The sequence below is a fragment of the Nomascus leucogenys genome, chromosome 3 (assembly GCF_006542625.1).
Source record: "Nomascus leucogenys isolate Asia chromosome 3, Asia_NLE_v1, whole genome shotgun sequence".
NCBI lineage: Eukaryota > Metazoa > Chordata > Mammalia > Primates > Hylobatidae > Nomascus > Nomascus leucogenys.
Window position 1 is genome coordinate 38,394,808 of NC_044383.1, and position 13,555 is coordinate 38,408,362.

The window sequence follows — 13,555 nt, forward strand, 5'->3', positions numbered from 1 at the left end:
GAAGTTTTGTGTTGTTTTTTATTTTTTATTATTTATTTTTATTTTTTATTTTTGAGATGGAGTCTTGCTCTGTCGCCCAGGCTGGAGTGCAGTGGTGCAATCTTGGCTCACTGCAACCTCCGCCTCCTGAGTTCAAGTGATTTTCTTGCCTCAGCGTCCGAGTAGCTGGGATTACAGGCAGGTGCCACCACGCCTAGCTAATTTTTATATTTTAGTAGAAACGAGGTTTCACCATGTTGGCCAGGCTGGTCTTGAATTCCTGACTTCAGGTGATTCTCTTGCGTTGGCTTTCCAAAGTGCTGCGATTACAGGAATGAGCCACCGTGCCTGGCCTGTTTTGTTTTTTTAGAGATGAGAGTCTTGCTCTGTCACCCAGGCTGACGTGCAGTGGCGCGATATGGCACACTGCAGCCTCCATCTCTTGGGCTTACACAATCCTTCTGCCTCAGCCCTCTCAAGTAGCTGGGACTACAGGCGTGCACCATCATGCCTGTCTAACTTTTTTTTACGGATGGGGTCTTACTATGTTGCCCAGGCTGGTTTTGAACTCCTGGGCTCAAGCAATCCTCCTGATTTGGACTCCCAAAGTGTTGGGATTACAGGCATGAGCCACTGCACCCAGCCAAAAGAGAAATCTTTTTTTTTTTTTTTAGGAATTAACAGTCTTTATTGGGCTCAGACCAGGAGTCCGTGTGTCTTGAGGACCTCTGTGTATTTGTCAGTTTTCTTCTCCACGTTTTTCTCGGCCTGTTTCCGTAGCCTCATGAGCTGTTTCTTCTTCCGGTAGTAGATCTTGGCTTTCTCTTTCCTCTTCTCCTCCAGGGTGGTTGTCACTGCCTGGTACTTCCAGCCAACCTCGTGAGCCAGGCGCCCCAGATAGGCAAACTTTCTTGTAGGCTTCAGACGCACAACCTTGAGGGCAGCAGGAACCACCATCCGCTTTTTCTTGTCATAGGGCGGTGGGATGCTGTCAAACACCTTGAGGCGGTCCAGAGCGGCCTGGCCTCGCTTGGTCTTGTGGGGCAGCGTACCTCACACGGTCCGCCAGAAGATGCGGCTGGGGGCCCGGAAGTGGTAGGGCCCTCGGAAGGGTTGGTGTTCATCCGCTTGCGGAGGAAAGCCAGGTACTTCAACTTGTTTCTGTAGAAATTGCCAGAAATGTTGATGCCTTCGCAGCCTACCACCACCACCTTCCGGCCCAGCAGTACCTGTTTAGCCACGATGGCCGCCAGGCGGCCCAGGAGATGGCCTCGACCATCAAGCACCAGGACCTGCACCTCCACCATCTTTGGCAGCCGCTTGGGCAAGCTTTTTTATTGTTTGTTTTTGTTTTTGAGACAGTTCCACTCTTGTTGCCCAGGCTGGAGTGCAATGGTACAATCTCGGCTCACCGCAACCTCCGCTTCCTGGGTTCAAGAGATTCTCCTGCCTCAGCCTCCTGAGTAGCTGGGATTACAGGCATGCGCCACCATGTCTGGCTAATTTTTGTATTTTTAGTAGAGATGAGGTTTCTCCATGTTGGTCAGGCTGGTCTTGAACTCCGGACCTCAGGTGATCCGCCCGCCTCGGCCTCCCAAAGTGCTGGGATTACAGGCATGAGCCACCATGCTTGGTGCAAAAGAGAAATCTTAAACATAAAAATATTTTCAGGTTGTTTTATTTTAAATTAGGTACTCAATATAGCTTTTAGTTTTCATGATTTTTTTTAAGAAAGCATAAAAGACTTGAAGATTTAACAAAAAAGGAGAGAAAAAAAGGAAATGCAACAGATGACAGGAACTCTTTTGGAGGCAGCTGTTCTGGGCCTGGGTGTTTTAAGAAAGAGACTTTTTCTGGAAAACACAGACACTAAGACACATTTTGAGTTCAGCCGGCTGCATAGAGCATGCATCATCTAGAAGCCATGGGTTGATGCAGACACCCATATAGAAAGAACCTTGCTAATTGGGCTATCAGAAAAGCTGTGATGCTGGCAGGGGGGAAAGAAAAAGTAGAAAAGCTGTAGTTTTAGAAAACAGGAATGTTAATTTCCAAAGTGGTTTTGGGGGTTTGTAAAGGAGCTCTGAGATGTTGTAGCTGTAGTAATTATTCACCTGACTTAACAAGTCTAGGCTGGGGGTGGAGGGAACTTTCTCAAATTACAGAAAGAGGGGAAAGAGAACGCAAGGAGCTCAAAGGTCCTTTTCTGCAGCTCTGCTGGGTACTGCCCCTGTAACAGGTATCCCCTGACCTTCTGTCTGATTAGCCTTGTCTTTCTCCCAGCAGAAACAATAGATCCTTAATTTCCTTTACCCTTGCTCTGCAAGAGACTGAGACCATCTCTGCCTAGTCAGCAGCTGCTTCCCCTGTGACACCACACCCTCTTATCTTGCTTGTCTAACTTGCTCACTTCTGGAGAATTTATCTCCACCTTTTATCATCTCCTGCTTTTGCACTGACCAAAGTCACTGCATATTTCTCTCCACCTAGTGCTTTAATCTCTTTGGTATGTGCCCTGAAAGTGTGTTTTAGCTCTGACTTGAATCTTACAGCCCAAAGCATCAAGGGCTGTCCTGCCCGAGGGTGCCTTAGAGGGCAGGCTTTGCTGGGCCTCAAGGAAGAATCAGAAAGCAGAGATGATTCAGGGGGTGTGAACTCACACAGGTGCCCATTGTGGGAAACTTCCCCCGTCATTGCCCATGTGTCTCAGTGGGTGTGTCGGTGTCCCTCAGCTAAAGTTTGGGTTGTACTAGGGCCATCTTAGCAGCTGGAACACCTCTCCCTGGAGCTCAGCCTGCACTGCCCATCAAGGGGTTTGCATTGGATGCTCCCCTTGATTTCTCCTCTGATCCCTGCCTGCAGGAGGTCCTGCACATAGGAAGCACCCACAATCGAAGTGCCATGCCCTTTACCGCCTCGCCTGCCTCCAGCACTACCGCCAGGGTCATCACAAACCAGTACAACAACCCAGCTGGCCTCTACTCTTCTGAAAATATCTCCAACTTCAACAATGCCCTGGAGTCAAAGACTGCTGCCAGCGGGGTGGAGGCGAACAGCAGACCGTAAGTAGCTCAGGAGTCCTCCTCTGAGCCGGTCCTGGGAGGGGCTTTTCACATCAGGACCAGGGCTGCCCAGGCAGGTGCAAGAGCCACTACTCCAGGGAGAAAAATGACTACATTAGCAGAACACTTCTGTGTTCATTTTCTTCATCTACACAAAGGGGACGATACCTCCTGCTTTATAGGTTGTCTGTAAAAGTAAGGACACGTAAAATGCCCAGTGTTGTGTCAAGCACAAACAAATCAGTTAATCCTCCAGAACTGTTTTTATTTGTGTTTTGATTTCTGTGGTCATCATCTTCTAATTGAACATAGTCCTTCCTTGACAGGCCTGCTGCTTCCCGAGAAATTCTTCAGTATTATTAGTTGGGGAGTGTTTGAGAGAATCTAGAGTAGCCTGTGCTTGTGTTCACCATCTGAACCAAGCAAGGGAGAAATACTTCATGCTGCACAGTTTTGGTGAAGCAGTGTTTGCTTTTTCCCTAGAGTGGACCAGAGGTCATGAAAGGAGAGGTCCCTGAGGATATAAATGCTTGTCCTTAGGAATAGGTTCTGATCTGGGGACAGAGGCAGGCTTAACTGTGGGAGAGGTAGGGCTGCAGGTGGAAAGGGGAGAGGTGTCTGAGGAAGTGCCTTGCTGGGGACTGAGGAGGCATGTCCTCTTCTGTCACAGATCATTTAGGTGCAGCTGCCTTTGAGCCTTTTTTTTTTTTTTTTGAGACAGGTTTTGCTCTGTCACCCAGGCTGGAGTACAGTGGTTTGATCACAGCTCACCGCAGCCTCGGCCTCCTGGGTTCAAGTGATCCTCCCACCTCAGCCTCCTGAGTAGCTGGTACTACAGGTGTGTGCCACCACACTTGGCTAAGTTTTAATTTTTTTTGTAGAGATTGGGGTCTCACTATGTTGCCCAGGCTGGTCTCAAACTCCTGGGCCCAAGTGATCCTCCCATCTCAGACTCCCAAAGTTCCTGGATTACAGGCATGAGCCACCAAGCCCTTTGAGTCTTTATTGGAGTCTCCTGGATCTTCCCAGCAGAGGGGCCCAGTGTCTGCTCCATCTCAGGCTCTTTGAGGATGAATCCAGAAACACTGGGAATCCCAGCAAAGGAACTGGGTTTGAGGATGGGTTAGAGATGGGGCCAATTCTCTGTAGGTGTAAAGGGGGTGGACTAGGTTAGGAATTGCCCACTCAAATACCCAAAAGTGGCAGGCAGGATGAGGAACTGAGGCAGAGCTCTGAGTAAACAAGGGTGCCGGGTGGGGGTGGGGGTGGCAGCTGGAGCGTGCATTCCTGGTCCAGAGGGGACGCTGCTCCTTGGCTCCAGCCGCGTGCCACATGCAGGTCTCGTTTCTGCTGATTATTTCCATTAAAACAGAAGTTGGAAAGCCTCTTTTTTTGGGAAATCTCCTGATTTTTAATTATTGGTGACATTTAAATTTTGTTGGAAAACACTGTGTGGTCCAAACTTGCCTGAGCTCTGAGAACCTTTCCCACTTGGAATCCTCAATTTTTGTATTATTGCCTCTGAAGCCCGCTTTGCCATTCAGTTTCTCCCCAATTCACCTTTAACAAGAACCTGCTCAACTCTTAGGGTAATTAAATTGCAAGCCAATGGCTTCAAATGCAGGTTGAGAGAGGTTAAGATACTAGAGGTTCCAAACTACTTAAATGTTTGGAAAGGGCTGTTGTAGCAACACCTCTCAAGGGCTCCTTGGCCATTCGTGCATATAGTCACCCCTCCCCAGAGAGAGACAGATGTCATTGGACACCCATGGCATGTGCATCCCTGTTCCCTGTGCCTGACACTGAGAGGACACTAAGATTTCTTTCTTTTTTTTTTTTGAGACGGAGTTTCACTCTTGTTGCCTAGGCTAGAGTGCAATGGAGTGATCTCTGCTCACCGCAACCTCCGCCTCCCGGGTTCAAGCGATTCTTCTGCATCAGCCTCCTGAGTAGCTGGGATTACAGGCATGCGCCACCACGCCCGGATAATTTTGTGTTTTTAGTAGAGATGGGGTTTCTCCATGTTGATCAGGCTGGTCTCAAACTCCCGACCTCAGGTGATCCGCTTGCCTTGGCCTCCCAAAGTGCTGGCTTACAGACGTGAGCCACTGCGCCCAGCTGACACTGATTTCTTTTAACATTTCTTTGAGTCTAGTAGGGGAGACTTTTTTCTGTGTGACTTTGGCTTTAGAAGATGTTAAAGGTTACTGGCCATTTATCATAGTAACCAAGGCAAAGTCGCCACCAATGTTTCTTCTTCCCTCAAATTCTGGTTCTTGCAAGGGCTTACTGTCTTGAGATGATGATCCTCTTCCAGGTGACTTGGGGACATTTGAGATACCTGAGAAACGGTGTCATACTGGGCCCCCTAGGCTTTCCACAGACACACCGTGAGAGGAAGCTTCCAAGCAGCTCAGGAGTGGTGGAAACACTGGGGGCTGTGATCCTTGTTTTTAGCTGCTTTGGTGCTGGGGAGGCTGAGAACATGACGCTCTTTTACTGTCCCAGAGTGGAATGTTCCATGATCTGGACTTAGTAACCCAGGAAATGACACATCCTTAATTGAAAGAACTGCTATGCATTGGGAGAAATATGTGCCTGGGAAATATTTTTAGTATGGCCTTGGCTATTTTTCCTTCATTAATGTCTTTCTTCTTCTCTCATGTTCCCTGCCTGCTCCCTCCCCTGAGTCTGAAACTACCAGGTGGCTGTGTAAACCTTTCCTCTAGCCCCTGGCCCAGACTCTTTGGCTGCAGTAGTTGCCGAGTATCAAAATTTGTCTTTGCAGATTTTCTCAGCAGAGAGGGTCCTGTTTCTGTTCCATCCTGCACTCTTTGAGGCTGAACCCAGAAACAGTGGGGAAACCAACAGCCTAAGGCAGAGGAGCTGCCTAACTGGCCATGCTGCTTGTATGGGGGGATCTCAGCTTGCTGGTGTATTTCTAGTGCATTCCCACAAAGAAAGATCCTCCTGTGAGCCCAGCAGTCACCCGGTAACTTTGCTTGCCCAGTCAGCACAAGTCCCAAGTGCTCGCTCCCTCCCACTGTTTAGTCTGTGAAATTTGCTGAAGTTCCAGAATTGGCTCACTACATACTTTGCATCTGAGGTCATCACCCATTCTCTGGGGCTTGCCCTGGATTTCTTTGTCCTATGCACTTGAAAGTATCATAGTGTGTGTGTGGCTGTCTGTCTTGTAGGTCTTTACAGAGCTATGTCCCAGTCAGATAAGAACAGAGATAGCCTTGCCAACTGGTAAGGCAGGTGAGGGGGTTTCTCTGCTGCCCTTCCTCCTAGTGCATACAGTGGAGGGGGAGGTCCTCAGTGGCCTTTTTCCTCTAGGTCAGTTCAGCATAATAATCATTTATTGAGTGCCTACTGTGTACCAGGTGGGCGAAGAAAATGTCAGTTCAGCAGAAAGCTAGCACTTTTCCTCTGATCTCTTTTAATTGAGTTGAGGGGACCTGGTCAAAATCAGAAAATTGAGAGCCCAGATTTCATTGTTTATATGACACTGCCTGATACTTCCTAAAGGCTTGGTAGATAGTGGGGCCTGAGCCTTGAATTCCAGCTCTGCCTCTTACTAGCCATGTGACCTTGGGAAAACCATGTAACATTTCTGAAACTCAGTCTCCTGAGAGCTAAGGTGGAAATAATACTAACTTTTTCACCACCAGGTTGTTGAGACAATGCAATGGGATGTGCACAGAGCACTCAGCACAGTGCCTGGCCCCTGGTAGGTGCTCAGTAAATGCTAATTATTGCTGACTTTAGTGTCCATGAGGAACTCCATCCCCATCACTTCTGAGAACTGGGGGCTACAAAAGTGTGGAAGCACATAGACAAATGTAATGGAGAAGACTTTGCTGTGGCTTATGGTACACTTCTTTCTTTCCCATTAAATTCAGCCAGCCCACACAGCTAATCAGCTTACTGATGGGGTGGTGGTGTTCTCTTCAAGGAATGATTGGAGAGCTCCTGTAACCAACATACTAGGCCCTAGATAATAGCTCTTCCAAATTGTGTTGTAAGTTGTTGCCGCCAAGCATTCATGAGGGAGATTTCTAAGCAGCTGCCCTGGAAATAAAGGGATGCATCATTTTCTATTCAAATGATATCACAAGGATGATATTAACCCTGGCTTCTTCAGAGCTGAATCAGAAGTACACCTCTATCATGAAGGCTGCTTGCCCCTCTAGCTAAACTTGCCTGCCGCCCACAGAAAACTGGCTCTGGTGTGTGGGCATTCCTCTCTCTTCTCCTGGTGCCTACAATTACCCCTCTGGTTTCTTACTGCAGGACCAGTATGTGTGCCTTTGAAGACCAAAACTTAGGAAGCACACAGGCCAGGCTTCCCTTCTGAAAATGATTACATAGGGTTTCCCAGAATGGCATTTTTGGGTGAACATTGGGGTAATCAGGCTGGGACATCTCATTTCTTGGGATATGAGATAGGAAAGATTTTTCTGGGTCCGTCTACCTCCTTTCCCCCACCTACATAAAAAACAAGTATTCCTCTACATTATTTCCGGCTAGCACTTAAGTTCCACCATTTGGGGAAAATATTTCTTAAAATTAATTACAATTTTTATTTTGAGATAATTGTAGATTCACTTGCAGTTATAGGAAATAATGCAGAGATCCCCTATACCCTTTACCAATTTCCCTCAATGGTAACATCTTGAAAACACAATAGTAACAAAACCAGGATCTTGACATCAATACACTCAAGATACTGAACATTTCCATCTCTGCAAGGGTTTCTCATGTTGCTCTTTTATAACCACGCTCACTTCCCTCCTTTTCCCTCACCCTCCTTAACCCCCGGCAACCTACTCATCTACTCTTTATATTTTTATTATTTCAAAAATGTTATATTAATGGAATCATACAGTATGTAACCTGGGATTAGCTTTTCTACTCAGTATAATTGTCTGGAGATTTATTTAGGTTTTTGTATCAATAGGTTTATGTATCAATAGTTTGTTCCTTTTTTTCTGTTCTATGGGTTTGTCTTTTTTTATTGTGTTAAAAAACATGAAATTTATGATCTTAATCATTTTTTTTTTTTTTTTTTTTTTTTTGAGACGGAGTCTCGCTCTATCGCCCAGGCTGGAGTGCAGTGGCGCAATCTCGGCTCACTGCAAGCTCCGCCTCCCGGGTTCACGCCATTCTCCTGCCTCAGCCTCTCCGAGTAGCTGGGACTACAGGCGCCCGCCACCACGCCCGGCTAATTTTTTGTATTTTTTTTAGTAGAGACAGGGTTTCATTGTGGTCTCGATCTCCTGACCTCGTGATCCGCCCGCCTCGGCCTCCCAAAGTGCTGGGATTACAAGCGTGAGCCACCGCGCCCGGCGATCTTAATCATTTTTAAGTGTATTGTAATGTTTACTTTATGTACATTGTTGTGCAACACATCTCTAGAACTTTATCCTGAAAAACTAAAACTCTATACCCATTGAAAAACAACCTCACCTGAAAGTCCCCATCTCTCAAGCCCCTAGCAACCACTAAAATACTTTCTAAGAGTTTGATTACTTTAGATATCTCATATAATTGGAGTCATGCATTTGTCTTTTTTCAATTACCATAATGTCCTCAAGGTTTTCCCATGTTGTAGTATATGACAGGGTTTCCTTCTTCTTTTTTTTTTTTTGAGACAGAGTCTCGCTCTGTCCCCCAGGCTGGAGTGCAGTGGCGCGATCTTGGCTCACTACAACCTCTGCCCCTCCAGGTTTAAGCAGTTCTCTGCCTCAGCCTCCCGAGTAGCTGGGATTACAGGCACGTGCCACCATGCCCGGCTAATTTCTTTTGTATTTTTTTAGTAGAGATGGGGCCTTCTTTTTTTAAGGCTGAATAATATCTCATTTTTTTTTTCACATTTTCTTTATTCATGTTGATATGGTTTGTCTGTGTCCCCGCCCAGATCCCATCTTGAATTCCACGTGTTGTGGGAGGGACGCAGTGTGAGGTTATTGAATCATGGGGTCAAATCTTTCCTATGTTGTTCTCATGATAGTGATTAAGTCTCACAAGATCTGATGGTTTTAAAAAGAGGAGCTCCCTGCACAAGCTCTCTCTCTCTTTGCCTGCTCCATCCATGTAAGATGTGACTTGCTCCTCCTTCCACCATGATTCTGAGGCCACCCCAGCCATGTGGAACTGTAAGTCCAATTAAACCTCTTTCTTTGTAAATTGCCCAGTCTTGGGTATATCTTTATCTGCAGCATGAAAACACACGAATACACATGTTTTTATGGACGTTTAGGTTGCTTGCATCTCCTGGCTATTGTGAGTAATGCTGTAATGAACACGGGTGAGCAAGTATCTCTTTGAGATCCTTCTTCATTTCTTTTGTATATAATCAGAAGTGGGATTGCTGAATCATATAGTAAATTTTTAATTTTTTGTGGAATCTCCATACTGTTTTCCACAGTAGTTGCACCATTTTACATTCCTACCATCAATGCGCAAGGGCTCCAATTTCTCCACATCCTTACCAACATTTGTTTTATGTCTTTTTGATAGTGGCCATCTTTTTTTTTTTTTTTTTTTTTTTTTTTGAGACGGAGTCTTGCTCTGTCGCCCAGGCTGGAGTGCAGTGGCGCGATCTCGGCTCACTGCAAGCTCCGCCTCCCAGGTTCACGCCATTCTACTGCCTCAGCCTCTCCAAGTAGCTGGGACTACAGGCGCCCGCCACCACGCCCGGCTAATTTTTTGTATTTTTAGTAGAGACGGGGTTTCACCGTGGTCTCGATCTCCTGACCTCGTGATCCGCCCGCCTTGGCCTCCCAAAGTGCTGGGATTACAAGCGTGAGCCACCACGCCCGGCCGATAGTGGCCATCTTAACAGATGTGAGGTGGTATCTCATTTTGGTTTTGATTTGCATTTCTTTAATGATTAGTGATGTTGAATATCTTTTTTTTTTTTTTTTTTTTTTTTGAGACGGAGTCTCGCTCTGTCGCCCAGGCTGGAGTGCAGTGGCGCAATCTCGGCTCACTGCAAGCCCTGCCTCCCGGGTTCATGCCATTCTCCTGCCTCAGCCTCTCCGAGTAGCTGGGACTACAGGCGCCCGCCACCACGCCCGGCTAATTTTTTTGTATTTTTAGTAGAGACGGGGTTTCACCATGGTCTTGATCTCCTGATCTCGTGATCCGCCTGCCTCGGCCTCCCAAAGTGCTGGGATTACAAGCGTGAGCCACCGCGTCCAGCCTCTTGTTGAATATCTTTTCATATGCTTGTTAATAATTTTTGGCTAAATGTCTATTCAAATCCTTTCTTTGATCATTTTTAATCAAGCTATTTGTTTTTTGTTGAGTTGTAGGAGTTTTTTTATACATTCTGGATATTAATTCCTTATCATACGTATGTTTTGCAAGTATTTTTTCTATTTCATAAGTTGCCTTTTCACTCTGTTGTTTCCTTTGTGGTGCAGAAGTTTTAAAGTTTGATGTAGTTCCATTTGTTTATTTTTGCTTTTGTTGCTTGTGTTTTTGTGTCATATTCAAGAAATCATCACCAAATTCAATGTTAGGAAGCTGTTTTATTTTTATTTTTTAATAGAGACAGGGTCTCAGGCTGGTCTCCAACTCCTGGGCTCAAGTGATTCTCCTACCTTGGCCTCCCAAAGTGCTGGGATTACAGGTGTCAGCCATAGCACCTGACCTCCTATGTTTTCTTTTAGAAGTTTTATATTTATAGTTTCTGGTCTTATGTTGGTCTTTAATCTATTTTGAATTATTTTTTCTTTCTCTTTCTTTCTTTCTTTCTTTTTTTTCTTTTCTTTCTTTCTTTTTTTTTTTTTTTTTTTTGATGAAGTCTCATTCTGTTGCCTGGGCTGGAGTGCAGTGGCACGATCTTGGCTCACTGCAACCTCTGCCTCCTGGGTTCAAGTGATTCTTCTGTCTCAGCCTCCTGAGTATCTAGAACTACATACAGGCTTGCGTTGCCACTCCTGGCTAAATTTTTTGTAGTTTTTGGTAGAGATGGAGTTTCACTGTGTTGGCCAGGCTGGTCTTGAACTCCTGACCTCAAGTGATCTGCCTGCCTCAGCCTCCCAAAGTGCTGGGATTACAGGCATGAGCCACTGTCCCCGGCCAAATTATTTTTTTCTGTGGTGTTAGGTAAGGGTCCAACTTCATTCTTTTACATGTGAATATCCAGTTTTTCCAACACCATTGAAGAAATTATTCTTTAACTGTTGCGTAGCTGTGGCACCCTTGTTGAAGATCATTTGACAGTGTATGCAAAGGTTTATTTGTGGGGGCTCTATTTTATTTCATTGGTCTCTATATCTGTCTTATGCTAGTACCATACTGTTTTGATTACTGTAGCTTTGTAAAATGTTTCGAAATAAGGACGTATGAGGCCTCCATTTTTGTTTTTCCTTCTCAAGGTTGTTTTGGCTATTTAGGATCCTTTGAGATTTTATATAATTTTACAATGGTGTTTTTTTATCTGCAAAAAATGCCATTAGGGTTTTGATAGTGATTGCATTGAAGGTGTAGATTGCTTTGGGTAGTACAGATATTTTAACAATCTTAGGTCTTCCAGTCCATGAACATGAGATGTCTTTTTGTTTATTTGTGCATTCTTTGGTTTCTTTCAACAATGTTTTATATTTTTAAACATTTTAAAATGTTTTATAATTTTAAAATGTACTCTATTCAGTGTACAAGTCTTTCACCTCCTTGGTTAAGTTTATTAGGTATTTTGTTCTTTTTGATGATTACATGAGATTGTTTTCTTAGTTTTCTTTTTGGATTATTCATTGGTAGTGTATAGAAACAACTGTTTTTTGTTTGTTGATTTTGTATTTTGCAACTATGCTGAATTCATTAGTTCCAATAGTTTTGTGTGTGTGTGTGTGTGTGTGTAGTGGGGGGGGGGGATCTTTAGGGTTTTCTGTGTATTTGATCATCGCGTCTTTGAATAGATACAATTTTACTTCCTTCCCAATTTGGATGCCTTTTATTTCTTTGTCTTGCCTAAGGTCTCTGATTAGGACCTCCAATGCTATGTTGAAAAGAGGTGGTAAAAGTTGGCATTCTTGCCTTGCTGCTGATCTTAGAGGAAAAGCTTTTGGTTTTTCATTTTGAGTGAGATGTTAGCTATGGGTTTTTCATACATGGACTTTATTATGTGGAGGTAATTTCCTTCCATTCCTGTTTTGTTGAGTATTTTTATCATGAAAGTTTGTTAAATTTTGTCAAATGCTTTTTCTGCATTCAGATGACTGTGGTTTTTGTCCTTCATTCTGTCAGTGTGATGTGTTACATTGATTGATTGTTATATGTTAAAACATCCTTGCATTACAGGATTAAATTCCACTTGGTCATGGTGTTTAATCCTTTTAATATGCTGTTGAATTTGGTTTGCTAGTATTTTGTTGAGTATTTTTGTATCAACATTCATTAGTAATATCAGTCTATAGCTTTTTTTTTTTGTACTATCTTTGGTTTTGGTATCAGGGTAATACTGGCCTCATAGAATGAGTTTGGAAGCATTCTGTCCTCTTCAGTTTTTTGGAAGAGTTTGAGAAGGATTAGTTTTAATTCTTTTAAAATTGTTTGATAGAATTCACCAGTGAAGCCGTCTGGTTCTGGGCTTTTCTTTGTTGGGATGTTTTTGATTACTGATTGAACCTCCTTACTAGTTATAGGTCTGTTTAGAGATTTTTAATTTTTTTATGACTCAGTCTTGGTAGGTTGTGTTTTTGGGAATTTATTTATTTCTTCTGGGTTTTCTAATTTGTTAATATATAATTGTTCATAGTAGTCTGTTATTATCCTTATTTCTGTGGTATTAGTTGCAATGTCTCTTTCATTTCTGATTTATTTATTTATTTACTTACTTACTTAGAGGCAGTCTCTCTCTCTTGCCCAGGTTGGAGTGCAGTGGCTCACTGCAACCTCTGCCTCCTGGACTCAAATGATCTTCTTACCTCAGCTTCCTGAGTAGCTGAGACTACAAGTGTGTGTCACTATGTCTGGTTAATTTTTTTTGTAATTTTTGTAGAGACGGGGTTTCACCATGTTTCCCAGGCTGGTCTCGAACTTCTGAGCTCAAGCAGTCCTCCTGCATTGACCTCCCAAAGTACTGGGATTATAGTCATGAGCCACCGTGCCTGGCATGATAGTATTACTGAATTTTTCTGTATCTTCTCTGATTATCTGTCTAGTTGATCTATCAGTTGTTAAGAGAGGGGTGTAGAAGTCTTCAACTAAAATTGTGAATGTGTCTCTTTTCCTTTCAGTTCTATCAATTTTTGCTTTACATATTTTGAAGCTCTGTTGTTTGATGCACACACATTTAACATTGCTATAGCTGTTGGTGAGTTAACCCTTTTGTGATTATATAATGTCCCTTTCCATCTCTGGTAAATTTACTTGTTCAGAGGTATACTTATCAGATATTATTAATAATGTAGCCATGCCTGTTTTCTTTTGATTAATATTGGCATGATATATTGTTCTCTACCATTTTACTTTTAGCCTGCTTATATATTAATATTGGA

At 43.9% G+C, this 13,555-nt stretch overlaps 1 protein-coding gene and 1 pseudogene across 2 annotated transcripts in view; one reads left to right on the top strand and one right to left on the bottom strand.

The window, feature by feature from the left end:
- The window catches only part of PDLIM1 (PDZ and LIM domain 1), a 56,210-nt gene that overhangs the window by 25,479 nt on the left and 17,176 nt on the right, over nucleotides 1-13,555 (top strand). Inside the window, exon 4 of the mRNA XM_003255253.3 lies at nucleotides 2,842-3,041. Coding sequence (XP_003255301.2) covers nucleotides 2,842-3,041 — 200 coding nt within the window. The remainder of the gene's footprint in view (nucleotides 1-2,841; nucleotides 3,042-13,555) is intronic.
- Nucleotides 652-1,287, bottom strand: LOC100604258 (annotated as a pseudogene). The gene has a single exon (XR_120980.4). The product of XR_120980.4 is annotated as a 60S ribosomal protein L13a-like (transcript).